Source organism: Gossypium hirsutum, chromosome A07 (genome assembly GCF_007990345.1).
Source record: "Gossypium hirsutum isolate 1008001.06 chromosome A07, Gossypium_hirsutum_v2.1, whole genome shotgun sequence".
Lineage (NCBI taxonomy): Eukaryota > Viridiplantae > Streptophyta > Magnoliopsida > Malvales > Malvaceae > Gossypium > Gossypium hirsutum.
In genome coordinates, this window is record NC_053430.1 from 98,539,313 (window position 1) to 98,552,613 (window position 13,301).

Sequence of the window (13,301 nt, forward strand, 5' to 3'; positions counted from 1 at the left end):
ACACAAATATTTTTAATAAAGTATAACAATATTTATTAAAATAAAATTACATTTTATAAATTGAGTTTTTTATTTTACAGCATTACATGACAGAAGATTTAAAAAAAAAATCATTCCTGAAGTTGTTTGTATGCGTGTGTACATACATGTATAATTCACAGGCTACAACATTAATTAAAATGGAAAAGATTTGAGAAAAATAGAATACATATATAAGTATTAAATCTCAAAATTGTCAAATCCATCAGATATCACAAACCAGTTCTCCCACTACCAGGATTACCTGCTTGAATCAAGTCTAGGATTTGGGACTTGGATTCACTTGTTTCACCTTCCACAAACCTCATTTAACACCCATCTAATTGCAAAAATCCAAACTTAAAAAAAAAATAAAATAAAATAAAATAAAATCTATTTTAATGGCAATATAAAGTAAGGTTCCTGCATTGCGTTGAGTGGTGACAGGTTATTGATTTTGCTTTTTCTCAGCTCAGCAAACCATACCTAGCGCTTCTTCTTGCTTGCTTTTGCCGCACTGGCTTTCGATGGGGTAGCGACTAGGTAGATAAACAATAACACTATTGAGACCACTGATATTTGAGATCCATATTTAGCCAGCAACCTCTGCAACTCAAGTTATGACATGAGAAAAAAAAAAGTTCAGAGCTAGAAGAGACAGCAAAGGTCCATTTATTTTTAATTGTTATATAAGATTAAAAAAAAAAACTTAACCCCTAAAAACTTATCAAAAGAGCAAGTCATTCCCAAAAATGGGATGCATAAAAATAATGTATTCCTCAACCACAATCTGGCTATCTCTGTATGCATGCCAATTCTTATCCATCAAGATTTTAGAAGCTTGATTATTTAACAAATATAGAAAGAATCATTCATTACCTTAGCCTTCAATATTTAGTCACGACCAGAGCGAGTTCCACGAAAAACAAAAAGAATAAGCCTTTAGTAACATTGAAAACAGGAAAATATATATTGAAGAGCATTAATTCATTGTTTATTCTTATTCTAAATAGAACTAACCCAATCAAGCTTGTTTTCGGTAGGTCTTTCAGCTAAGATGTCCAAAGGCAAGATTGGAGTTGAATATGCTTCCTAAAAACACACAACAAAATACGGCATCAAAGCTTGTTTTTCACCTTTGTTTTCACTTCACTTTTCCCTTAAATTTCAAGGAAAACAGACTCTGTTATAGATTTCAAACCTGTAGAGACACCTTTGTGGGAACACGGTAAGTAATAACTGCTGGTGCACCATGGAACATTCCTTGTCTTTTGGCATCTAATTCAAATGAATGAGATAAAATGCCACCGCTGAAGATCATAAAGTTTCACAATTTAATTATTCATTGTAGGAAGAACTGATTAAATAGAATTACAGAAAGGCAATATACTCACGCATCAAGTCTCTCCCATGACTTTGAAGTGTTACCGCTGATGATATCAAATAAATCTTTGGGCCAGCTATCATCGACAAGACTCACATCATACACCGTCCTTTTTTTTTTTTTTTTTCAGAAAGATTGTTCCTCAAGTTAGTTAATATCCCCACACCACGATAATGCATTTGAAATCTAAAAAAACATGAAACTTCACAGGTGCATCAGCAGGAACATGGCCAAAGACAATGTGCCCTGTTTTCATATTAACAAAGCACAAGTTTCTGAAATTGTCATAAATTTTATTCAAGCATCAATTTGATCATTTAGTAACATCACTCTTCTACATGAATTGACAGTAAGAAATTTAAAAACTCAATAAATAGGCAAAATTTTAGAGGGGGAAGAACTTAAAAGAAAAGGCAATGATATTGTTCATAATTATAGTTCGATAAAAATGATCAGATTTGCAATTTCATCTAGCTTCTCTCAGATCCAAATAACTAAAAACTAATTCAAATTCTATTTACGTTCACTTCCTAAAACGAAATGGTAAACTACTCAAAAGAAAAAAAAAAAACATAGCTTCAACTCGTAATCGAAATTTAAGATAGATTCAAAATTTAAAAACTTCCATTTTGACGGAGAAATCAGAGGTAGATCTGCATTAAAGGGATTTTATATAAATATATACAAAATTGACGAAAAAGGGAGAGAGGAAACGCACGAGAAGCCTTGATTGTAGATGTCGATAGAGACGGAGACGCGTTCAGCGCAGGAATTAAGTCTGGTGAGCGAAGCCTTCTTGTGGGAAATAATGAACGGAGCGTCGCCAGCGGCGGTAGTTGCAGATACCAAGAAAAGAATAATCAATGCCTTGATGAATGGATTTCCGATAACTGTCTCCATGGGTCTGCCGGAAATGAAGAAGATTTAATATATTATTATTGTTTGAATTCTGTTTAATAAGAAATTCAAAATGGGTGAAGAGCTGAATAAACGGACAAGAACAGGGTTCATAATATCCAGCTGACCAGACAATAGGCAAGGACTGCAAATCCAGTCAGCGTAGTTTAAAACAACGACGTCGTTTCTGTTTTTTTTATTATATTTTTTATAGTAATTAAATTATAAAATCCTATTTCAATAATTGTTTTTTTATAAAATTTTAATTATGTATAAGTGATATATTTATAAAAAAAGAAAAAGAAAAAAGAAAGAAAGTTTAGGGTTTGCAAGAAATCTGCAGCACGAAGCATTAAAAGTTAAAAGCATGCATGTCTAGAAAATGCAAAAAATGTCATTTTCCAAATTAATTCTCCCATGTGTAAAAATATTATTTCATTTTATCGCTTGCACCGCTTCAATATTTGTTTATATTCAATAAATATATATCGGGCACTGGATACTGACATCAGCCATATCCTCAAGGAGTGGCTCATTATCAGCTCATCACTTCTGAGTTTCTGCAATTTTTTTAAACAAAAAAAAAAGAAAAGAAAAGAAATCATCATCCACGAATGCTTTTTTCTCATTCACATATAAATATGATATAGAATTATACAACATTTGTTGAGAGAAAAAGATAGAAATGAATGAAGGTTTCAGCTGCATGATGCTCCACGAGTAGCTTGTTGAAAGGAAGAAGAGAAAGGGTCTAGCATGATAGAGAAGAGGCTGTCAGCTTAGCCAAGGATGATTGCCTGTCACCCAAACATGGGTTCCCATGAGCTGCAGGCAAGTCATTCTTGGCTACCAAACAAGACTCTTTATCTTCATGGAAGACCTACTCTTCCCCGTAAGTCTTAAGTCTTATGCATGCATGTTTCTCCATCATTACTTGGCTTTAACTTGATGTATATCCAATGGGGCGGAAGATGAGGCCTAGCATGAATGAAAACAGCCTGTCTAGTTAGCCAAGGTGACTGCCTGGGACCCAACCAGGGTTTTTGATGTATTAAAACCTCGTGGACATTAGGTGCAGGCAAGTCATCCTTGGCTACCAAACAAGACTCTTTATCTTCATGTTAGACCTTTTCTTCCTCTCTATACTATGCATTCCATGCCATGCCAACACAACACTTTGAAACACTGTATTTATAGCAAATGAAATCAAGAATAGAGATCAGATTCGGGTTGCCACTTAATAATAATTTTGATCCTATCTCATCTCCCATAGGTGTTCTTTTAATGTGCTACATCCTGCTCTGCACTTCTCGCTGCCCATAAAAGGAATATATTCCCTTCAATATGTAGCGACCTCATGTTTAGGTGAGGTGATCTGATCTCCACAAGGATTAAAGAAAACTCTCGAAGTTTCTGGCGATTCTACTGTTCGCCCAGCCGCACTTGAGCCTGCCAACTTGCAGCAAAGCTTATCCCCTGAAAAGATATATGAGATAGGGCGGTGGTTGTAGCTTAATCTAGATATGTATGCCGATGCCCCCTTCTTATCAATCTAGCTAGGTTTCATTTATATATGTGCACTCTTTGGGCTTTGGTATGGCTTTGGTATGGCTGGCTAAAGCTCAAGCTGTTTATTATTATTATTATTATTATTATTATTATTATTATTATTATTTATGTTGTTATTGTTTGGTACATGTTTATGGTTTATAGTTATTTTTCTCGACAATGTGATCTTTAAAGTTTTAACGTATATTCTCTTCTTGAAGATGTAACCTATCTTACCGTTGCACTCCGTTGGAATATTTTCAAATATTTATAGTGTTTCAATAACTATAAATGAAAATATATAATTAATTAAAAGTTATATCTTTTAGTTATTGACAAAGAATTATAACTATTCAAACAATATTATTTGAATAGTTATGTTTAATTAAAAGATATTAGATGAATAATTGTCTATTTTAGATATGTGATTATTCAGAAAAACACATATTGAAAGATATTTTCATGAAAGGAGGTGAAAATTCTTATAAATATGAGTGAGATTTCATTTAAAAAACATACTAAAAATTCTCAAAAGTTATTGTATACTTGAGATTTATTTTCTTAAAACTCATTTGCACACCAAGTATAGGCGGAGCCAAATAAAACCTTAAAAGATAGTGACTTGATATATGCCTTGGAGTCTTGTCTTATTTCTTCGTTTTCTATTCAAGTCATTGTTGTTCGTATTGTATTTGTATGCTCGAGATTTTCTAGCCGAAGTTTTGTACTCACACACCCAGTATTTGTAAAACTCTCTTTGTGATGCAATGTTTTTGCTACAGTTTAAGCTCAGGGGTTAGCTTCTGTTTGAGTTTAGAAGGTGAAAATTTTATGAACTCAAACCATTTTGACCACTCCATAATATAGGTAGTGCATTTCCCCGTTTATAGATGATTTTGACTTCCGCTCAACAGAAAGAAAGCACAAAATCTAGTAAAGGCCCACTGGTCAACACATTTGCTGATTTTAGAAACCTAAAACACAGATCAATTATTTGGTGCAGGGGACGCATGATTCCCATTGACACCAAATTTAGATGCTCCAGCTGACCTGACTTAACCAAAAACAAGTCAAAGCCGCTGCCACTAAGCAAAGGCTTTTGTTCTATTTGACTACCCATGCATGTAGTATTTATTCTTTCTTCTTTAAGCATCTCTGACTGTCCATATCATTTATGGACATATACTTCGCTCCTTTCAGTCATTTCCCTTGTCTGCCAAAGCCACTCAAATCTTCTATTTGTAAACCATTCAACTGAAGCCTTTTGTATTACCAAATTTGGGCCTCAACAAGACTACAAGGATTTTGGATTTAAGCCTTAACAGCATCCATTTCAGCCATCAAAAAGGCCTATAAAGCGGTTTGTGATAAACATCATTACCCAAGTTGTTTGTATAGACATGTGTTGCTTCTTTTGAATGAATAAATAATAATAAAGAGAATTACTTGCATTGCATGTTTCCACAATCATGTAGATATTTGTGACTTTTACCCATTACTTGAACCGCTGATTTAGGTAGCAATGAATCTGAATCAGCTTGTCCTTGGAAATCGATTTAAGCAAAAACCAAGGTTAGTGGTTGACTAAAATAAAAGGAAGAAAACCTTCACTAGTTCATGCTGTTGGTACAATTGTCTTGTTTTGCCAAGTTGGATAAAACTGGATTTCTCATCTATGAACCAGCCTGTATCCTGTCCAGGGTAACATGGTGCATCGGTGAAGTGAAGGGGGTAATTTTGTTACTTTTAGCAACGCACTGACACTGCAATGCATCCATGATGGTGGCAGAACCATGTTCAACCCTGGTTGTGTTGACACCTGATCTATAGACAACTACTGACCTTCCATTTTCTTTTTGTATACACACACATATATATTGTTGACTTCCATGTACATATCATTTTCTATTGGTTCCGCAAGTAAACGCAAATCATACAAATTTTCTCAGAGATCTATAGTTTATTTTCTCAGGTATTAACTTGTTGAATCAACAAAAGAAAATCCTAGATTAGAGGTTAATCTATCTTAACTAATTCTAAAGTTACTTTCACTTGTATCCAAGTTAATTTTCTGATTTTAATTGCTTGCAGCAGCCCACATCCCTATGTCATATGAATGTAGTCTATTTAAAACACTGTTTGGATTATTATATATAGATATATGAATATCAATGTGAAGAGTAGATTTGAAGAATTAAATCTAAAAAAGTGAATTGGCAAATCCAAGGGTTGAAACTTCGTACAAAAAATGGTGAACCAAACATGTAACACCAGTTGTCATTTGGTCCATACATGAAGGATAACCCCCCACGTGCACACTTTCAGAAAACCATAATAAAAACATATCTACACCAACTACCTAGTTGCTTGAAGATAAGTCCAGATTTCAGCTTTAATGCATCCAATCTAAAATTCTAGCTAAAAACTAGCTCATACATGGTCGCAACATAGCCTATATATAAGTATAATACCATTCCAAAATTAAGTACAGTTGGGATACTATTGCAACATAAAATTGAACGATATATTACAGATGTATGAGTGATATTGTGTATATGATACGTGTTTCTTAGAATTTTCTGTATCGGAATAAGCAGTTGCGTCAAAGAAATGAATAAATAATTTGATATGGGAAGTTTCATTTTGCTCCTTTAACAATGCCAACGAAGACTTCTATGTCTCAGCCATGTGAGATATGCCTCGGTCACTGGGCTTCCTATTCCCAGATTCTTTTCCCTCTTTCTCTCTCTCTCCATCTCTTGATATGAAGATATCAGCATTCCATTTCATCCTGGGAATTTCATTTCTCTCTGTCTCTCTCTTTGTATACAGTGAGTTACTTCATCATCTCTGCTACACATGATACATAACATCAGTATTGGTTTTTTCTTTTAATTGATTTGATTCATTTCTTGCATGACTCTGGATGCTGTTTTTGTAAGTTCAAATACACTTGTTTTAGTTATGTGTGCTCAAGCTTTTCTCCTTTTTTATTAGTTATTCAAGTGGCCATGTATGTTCCTGAATTGCCACAAGTACAATTTGTGGAAATCAAGTATAGATAATTTGAATGATTTTTGTAGGATGTTAATTTGTGAAAAGAATCCCCAGGGAAAAAGATGGGGTGCACTTATTCTGTGTATGGAGTTGGGAGGAAAAAGAAGCTGAGTATCCCAGAAGTGGTTGTATTTGCTCCTTGTATGAGAATTCCAGCACAATGTGATCTTCAAAGAGCCCTCAAGGGTCTAATACCTCGTGATGTTATCGACAAATTATCTTGTCTAAGGAATCGGATTGCACTCGTTGCAGACGACACCGGTACTCTCTTTATATCTATTTTCACTTTTCTTTCGGTAGTTAATGTATTATGATGAGTCTTGGTATCTAAAGTGGAACCGTGGATGTTGCAGGTGGATCCGCGATTACTGAACTGCGGCAGGCACTGGAGGAGTACTTGTCAATTCTAATTGGACTTACTAAGAAAGGTTTCATAATCTGCAACTCTCTGGCTCTCCCTTTGTGTCCCATGTTTGTCCTATGATGTTATAAACTGTGCATATTGCAGAACATGGCCTTGAGAACTTGGTGGAATTCAAGTGGAAAAATTTAGTAGATGGAAGACAAGTATGTTGTTCATCAAAAAATACATACACGGTTTCTTCTATAATTTTGTTCTTGCTTGGCATGTAAATAATTTTGTAACCAAGTCCGAAATGTGCAGGAGACTAGCGTAGCAAATGCCTGGTTTGAATTGCTATCTGTTGTTCACATGATGGCTATGCTCACATTATGTGAGGCTGACACAATTATGATCCCCAAGGATTATTCTGGTTCTGGCTTTAGGGTCGTTTCTACAGGTTTATACCATTCTTCAAGGATCCAATTTGGCAATTTCAAATTTCAACTACGATTACTTTAATCACTAACAATCATCTGTAATAATCACCACCAGATTGTAAGAGAGATGCTGTTGATTTATTGCTCAAGGCAGCAGGGTACCTCGAATTTTGTGTCCGGAATGTACTCTGTTGTATACCACCAGAAATCAAGTGTGTACATAAATTTACAGCCCTTGAAAACATTGTTTTACATACTAGCATATTATTAACATGAACATCTCATCAATATTCCCAGGAAAAGTATGTCAAAAGATTTGCAGGATGGTGTACTAGAAGCTATTTCCATCCAAGCATTAGGCCAGGTATCCATATCGTTGAAAAAAGTCAATGGAAATGGATCTTTGATTTCTTGATATAAATTAAATGGAAATGGACGTTTGATACAGGGAACTGAAATACAGCTTGGATTAGCTATTGAAAGTCAAAAGGCTACTTTATCAGTGAAAAGGAGGTTGGCCTGTGAGCTGCTGATATATTACAGTCAGGTTTGTAGTTATAATTCTAGGTTTTGGTTGTATGAATTCAGGTTTCAGCCATTACAGTCAGTTTTCTTACCTATTGTATAACCAGGCTTATCAATGCATTTCTGGATGTGACTTAAGCCCTGGATATGGAAAGAAACATATGTGGTTCATCAAATGGAAATTCCTTGAAGCAAAGGTTTTAACCACAGTCCTCTAATACCAAAAACTTTTAGTATAGGAATCTAACTTTTTCTTTTTTATTTAATTGTATATTCAGGCTGCTGCTTATTACTACCATGGTCTGGTTCTGGACAAGGGTAGTGAACCTACATGCCATATCAGTGCTGTATGCTGTTTTCTAGCTGCACAAGAACTACTTGTAGAGAGCAAGAAAGCCTGCATAAGCTTTTGCCTTGCAACTCCAGTAACCAGGTTGGTTTCAATCTTAGGATAGGAACATCCATAGTTGTTATGCTATCGTCTATGTTGCTCCTACATGGGGTTAAACTATCGGATACGAATATATATCTTACTTTCTTTTTCTTTTGTTGCTCTTTTTGGTGGAAAAGGGCACCTCCACTTTGGGGAGCTATGAAGCATTTACATCAGAAAATACCAGAGGTGGCATCAAGGAAATCTCAGATGTATGGCTACCTCTTAGAACAAGAAAAGTAAGCAGTTTCTGATTAGTGGAGTTTAATTTATTTTTGTGAATAAATGGTTTAGGGATTTACTTTCAATATATTGGTGGTAAAACAGGGCTCTCCAATCCTTACCTGAACTGCCAGATTTCCAACTATCACTGAGACCTGATGACTATGAATTACCTGCAATTGATCCAGCCTGGGATTCTGGAAACTGGGAAAAACAGGGCCAGCAGCCCCTTAAAGACCATCTCAATGACTCCGAGGATGAGATTGAAACTGAATGAAACCACCTTATTTACACTCATTGTATCTCTATTCTTATACAACTAGTTTACCTTATAATTTATATAGTAAGACAGATAGTCACATGCAATGAATGATTGTTAAATTGTTACTTTCATATTGATCATTAGCATTGATTTGGTGGTGTTCATGACTTTTTATGTTTGACAAGGAGGAAGTGTGGTGGTCCAAGATTTGAACATGAGATTAGGTGTCAACCAACGACTCGATAATTAATGCAACTACCTTTAAGAGGTGGTTCGAAACATAGTGTGTATTTTCTGAACATGATAAATAATACAAAAAGTACTAATTTTCTACTATAAAACATATTGTAGTTCCTACTAGCTAGAAGTGTAATTTCTAAAGCAACAGCATCAGAGATGAAAATTTTCAAGACCTGGGTTGAAAAACCTGCTTCCCTTTGATGGTTACATAATGTTCAAGGGCATGCTTGCCTTTCATTGCGTTGGTACTCACCATTGGCCTCATACATCACTTTGTTGCTGGACATAACAGCAAGAGCCAAGTAGGACAAGAAAGCCACGTAAGACAACACCATGGATATCGTCATGTGATTGCAAAAGCTCTTCACACGGTTACAAATAGCCATCCAACCCATTTTTTCTTCTCCATACCTACTGATATAGCCCACCGCAGTCCCCGCCGCGCATCCGGATATGGCCAACACCGTAATCACCTGCAAATGCAATGCCCCGTTTTCAATATTTCATCAAATTAGGATACTTTATTAACTTCCACCGTTTTAACAATAAACCAGCAATCTGCTTACCATGTCATGCAAAAACAGATAGAAACAGGTCTTGAGATTTGATCCTGAGTGGCTCAAATGGTAAACAAAGATCAATGAGAGTAGAGAAGATGCACATACAATGGCATCTGTCACAAATAAAAACCTGTAAGAAAAAGAGAAAATGGTTAGCCATCGCAATAAACATGTGAAAAATGTTGGACCACTGATTACCTCATAGCAGATGAGTAGCTATAATGAGCTCTAATGGTGAATCCAAATAGAACAGTGGTTTGGGAACTTGTTGCCATAACACAGATTGCAGCCAACGTGAAAACAGCAGCAAAAACCCTGAGCACGGTTTGAGCCATAAAGAGACTTGTTGTAGTGTTAAGTGACACCGCAAGGCTCAGTGATTTGGCTTGGGCCATAAATGAAGCTTTATCGCTGGCAACCTCAGGTACCATTTGGAGACCTCTTGCCAAGAAAGAAGGAAAACCAGGCTAAAGCAATTAACTGAGAGGAAGTGTGGAGGATGGTGATGATGATTTTTGACACTTGCTAAACACCCCCAAAACTAATAAATAAGCTTGAACAAAATCTAACAGAAGATTGTCCCGACTTATAGGAGCAAGAGAATCAACAATTATGCGCTTCAACAACTTTGGATTTCAACTCTCAAGCATATAAAAAGTCAAAAAGAAGGGGGATATCGTGGAGGAATTAAAACTTGGTGAAGCTGGAATGGCATGTTCTCACTTGTAGAAGGAAATTTTGTGTTATTTCTTGCACTCAATAGTTATTATTGAAAAAGGACAAGGACCAACAACCTGCATAAATGTAATAAAATAGGGGGAGATGTTGGCAGGGGAAACAAATTAATTACAGTCTGATAACAAGGAAATCGAGTTGGAAATTTCAGAAGGTGATTTGTCTTGTTTGCCTCAGGAAAGTAGGAAACTATCTTAATTGCTGGGTTTTGCAAGGAAACTAAAATGTGTTTATGTCTTTGTAAATTTTGGGCATTTTTATTTTAATTATTGAAGTAGATGCCATGTCTCACTCTTCTGATTATAAAAGGTTACCTAATATCTAAAAAAACACAAAACACAGATAAGACCTAAGATGTAGCATTGATGGTAATTTGTGTATGAAATTGTGTTTAGTGGGGTTTTTTTCCCTAGTTTTTTGTTATACAGAGAGACAACAAGTGCTTGTCATAACTATTACTTTTCTATTTAGAGAAAATATCACATATTTAGGTTAAAATATGCTATTAGTCCCTGTACTTCTATAGCATTTGAGGTTTAGTCCCTATACTCTTAAAGTTATAAATTCAATCCTCATACTTTTTCAGTTTAAAAATCCTAGCCTAACCATTATCATTGTTTGATGGCAAATTGACAAATGTTGATAGAAAGTACTTACGTTTCTAATCATTGGACTAGATTTTCTAAATCAACACAGTCGGAGGACTTGATTTCTAACTTTTTAAGTGCATAGACTAAATCTCAAATTTTATTAAAACACAAGGTCTAACAGCAAAATTTCACCTTTTTGGTATTAGATGTCAATCACCAGTGGAAAGGAACTTTTTCTTTCACTATAATTTAAAAAGATTCAAAAATTAAAATTATTTTAATTTTGATGGCCCTTTTTATAAAAGTTTTGATCCCACCCTTAAGCACTTAGGACACTCTTACAAATCTTTTGATTCTACTAAATCATATCTAAATAAATTTTCATATATTTATGATAAATCATTATAAATTTTGTTTTGTTTTTAATTAGATTCATATTTTATTTGAAAAAAATAAACTAAACTAATTAAAATTTTAAAAAAAACAAAGGGTAATTTTTTTCCAAAATTTAAGATCACACTCAAAATATAACTTAAGAAATGGATAGTAATATACCTTATATTACAACATTTTAATACTATTTAGGGCAGTAAATGAACTGAGCTTGAACGAAAAAACATCTGTTCATGTTCATTTGCTTATTTTTAAGCTTGTTCGTACTCAGTTTGTGCTCATTAAGAGTTTCAAATTTTTGTCATGTTTGTTTATTTAAAATTATGTGTTTTCATGTTTGTTTGGTTAATATTAGAATTTGTTGATATATTTCCAAATAAAATCCCATTCCTATTTATAGGAATTTTCATGTCTCTTTATAGAGACATCTTTCAATATGTGTCTTTATGAATAAATAAATAATAATAATTATTCATTTAATTTGTAACTATTCAAATAATATTTTTTGAATAGTTATAATTCTTTCTTAAAAAATCAAATGATATAACTTTTGACCAATGACCAAAAGTTTTATCTTTTGATTAATTACACCCATTCATTTATAGTTATTGGGATACTATAAATATTTGAAAATATTCCAACAGAAACACTCGTGAAACCTTAAGGAATGAAGCCGGTAGAAGGAAAGTAGTGGGGCTGGAGGCACTGGTCAAGATATGGTGCACCAGGGTAGTCCATAGGTGGCTCAATTTTAAAGCTGGGGAAAGGGTTAAGCTGTTGCTGCAGGTTGTATTGTTGGGCACCCCGAATCTGATCATGGTCACCACCAGGGAACTTCCTTCGAGAAGCGGCTCGTTCACGCCTGTGAGCATTTTGGTGGCCACCTAGAGCTTGAGAAGTGTAGAACTTCCTTGGACAGTAAAGACATGGGAAAAGCCTGGGAGGAGCAGATGGTGAAGCTGTTTGAGGGTGTTTCTTGATGGGTTTTGAAGCTGAAGAAGGCTCAGGCTGGTTGAAGAAGTTGTACATTGAAGGGTCTGCCATTGAAGTTGCAGAGACTAGAGTAGAGAGTGAAAACAGAATAGGTTGGTTCGTCATGAAAGAGAAAGGGGTTTATATAGGGGGTTTAAGGTTTTTGTTTGTATTCACATCCACAAAAGGCTGACACGAATGCGATGATTGGTAGTGAGTTGAAGCACGAATTTACCCTTCTGATTTCGGAATATATATATATGTGATGCATGCAAATTACACATTCATTAGGTTGAAACATTTTAGTACAAAAGTGTAATGTGGTTGCGAGAGACGTGTTTTTAAGTAATAGTTGGTTTTGAGTCCTATATATAAAAAAGATGGGCAAAATGGAAATGAAGGAAAGTGGGATTATAATAAGAGAATAAAAGGACAGTAGGAGGCATCACGTATGCCTCACCTCTCCTCATCAGTATGTTTGTTATGTCAGTGACAGTGACTGACTGCACTAATCCAAATCTTCCATTACTCCCTCTTGTTAGGTTCTGTAAACAGCTCAGCGTGGCCCTGGCCCTGGACTCCTCCCTTTAGGCAAAGACAGACCTAGGGGACACTTACATGAACTCAAGGTTATAATTGGTGCACACTAATCGGAGAGAGACATTCCCTCCATGTACAATACAAC

General features: G+C 35.0%; 4 protein-coding genes across 6 annotated transcripts; 1 reads left to right on the top strand and 3 right to left on the bottom strand.

Moving 5' to 3' along the window:
- Positions 1-189: 189 nt before the first annotated feature.
- On the bottom strand, positions 190-2,463 carry LOC107937118 (translocon-associated protein subunit beta). Its single transcript, XM_016869938.2, has 6 exons — positions 2,121-2,463; positions 1,413-1,511; positions 1,220-1,328; positions 1,039-1,110; positions 898-903; positions 190-624 (listed from the first exon to the last, which is right to left on the bottom strand). The coding sequence occupies exons 1-6, from the start codon at positions 2,300-2,302 to the stop codon at positions 505-507; spliced, it is 588 nt and encodes a 195-aa protein (XP_016725427.1). The 5' UTR covers positions 2,303-2,463; the 3' UTR covers positions 190-504.
- A 3,600-nt stretch (positions 2,464-6,063) lies between these two features.
- Positions 6,064-9,344, top strand: LOC107937114 (BRO1 domain-containing protein BROX homolog). 3 transcript variants are annotated; one of them, XM_016869932.2, is made up of 12 exons: positions 6,064-6,678; positions 6,959-7,165; positions 7,258-7,332; positions 7,413-7,471; positions 7,569-7,704; positions 7,800-7,896; positions 7,982-8,048; positions 8,133-8,231; positions 8,317-8,406; positions 8,488-8,642; positions 8,780-8,881; positions 8,970-9,344. In XM_016869932.2, the coding sequence occupies exons 1-12, from the start codon at positions 6,543-6,545 to the stop codon at positions 9,139-9,141; spliced, it is 1,395 nt and encodes a 464-aa protein (XP_016725421.1). In that variant the 5' UTR covers positions 6,064-6,542; the 3' UTR covers positions 9,142-9,344. The 3 variants fall into 3 exon arrangements, with proteins under 3 accessions (XP_016725421.1, XP_016725422.1, XP_016725423.1); XM_016869933.2 differs by having other exon boundaries at positions 6,538-6,678; positions 6,931-7,165; XM_016869934.2 differs by having other exon boundaries at positions 6,573-6,784; positions 6,931-7,165.
- A 2-nt stretch (positions 9,345-9,346) lies between these two features.
- Positions 9,347-10,889, bottom strand: LOC107937117 (CASP-like protein 1F3). Its single transcript, XM_016869937.2, has 3 exons — positions 10,125-10,889; positions 9,933-10,056; positions 9,347-9,839 (listed from the first exon to the last, which is right to left on the bottom strand). Exons 1-3 carry the CDS (start codon positions 10,355-10,357, stop codon positions 9,582-9,584), a joined length of 615 nt encoding a protein of 204 aa, XP_016725426.1. The 5' UTR covers positions 10,358-10,889; the 3' UTR covers positions 9,347-9,581.
- Positions 10,890-12,238: 1,349 nt separating this feature from the next.
- Positions 12,239-12,828, bottom strand: LOC107937095 (zinc finger protein 1-like). Its single transcript, XM_016869913.2, has one exon. The coding sequence runs from the start codon at positions 12,740-12,742 to the stop codon at positions 12,305-12,307; it is 438 nt and encodes a 145-aa protein (XP_016725402.1). The 5' UTR covers positions 12,743-12,828; the 3' UTR covers positions 12,239-12,304.
- Between the last annotated feature and the right edge of the window lie 473 nt (positions 12,829-13,301).

What these genes read in the sequence shown, in the direction of transcription:
- LOC107937095 (XM_016869913.2), bottom strand. Translation starts at nt 12,742, where the DNA reads ATGACGAACCAACCTATTCTGTTTTCACTCTCTACTCTAGTCTCTGCA.
- LOC107937118 (XM_016869938.2), bottom strand. Translation starts at nt 2,302, where the DNA reads ATGGAGACAGTTATCGGAAATCCATTCATCAAGGCATTGATTATTCTT. An exon ending in ATCTACAATCAAGGCTTCTC is followed by an intron (nt 1,512 to 2,120) that starts GTGCGTTTCCTC and finishes AAAAAAAAAAAG; the next exon opens with GACGGTGTATGATGTGAGTC. An exon ending in TCATGGGAGAGACTTGATGC is followed by an intron (nt 1,329 to 1,412) that starts GTGAGTATATTG and finishes TATGATCTTCAG; the next exon opens with CGGTGGCATTTTATCTCATT.
- LOC107937114 (XM_016869932.2), top strand. Translation starts at nt 6,543, where the DNA reads ATGCCTCGGTCACTGGGCTTCCTATTCCCAGATTCTTTTCCCTCTTTC. An exon ending in TGTCTCTCTCTTTGTATACA is followed by an intron (nt 6,679 to 6,958) that starts GTGAGTTACTTC and finishes AAGAATCCCCAG; the next exon opens with GGAAAAAGATGGGGTGCACT. An exon ending in CCATCCAAGCATTAGGCCAG is followed by an intron (nt 8,049 to 8,132) that starts GTATCCATATCG and finishes CGTTTGATACAG; the next exon opens with GGAACTGAAATACAGCTTGG.
- LOC107937117 (XM_016869937.2), bottom strand. Translation starts at nt 10,357, where the DNA reads ATGGTACCTGAGGTTGCCAGCGATAAAGCTTCATTTATGGCCCAAGCC. An exon ending in AGCTACTCATCTGCTATGAG is followed by an intron (nt 10,057 to 10,124) that starts GTAATCAGTGGT and finishes TTTTTCTTACAG; the next exon opens with GTTTTTATTTGTGACAGATG. An exon ending in ATCTGTTTTTGCATGACATG is followed by an intron (nt 9,840 to 9,932) that starts GTAAGCAGATTG and finishes TTGCATTTGCAG; the next exon opens with GTGATTACGGTGTTGGCCAT.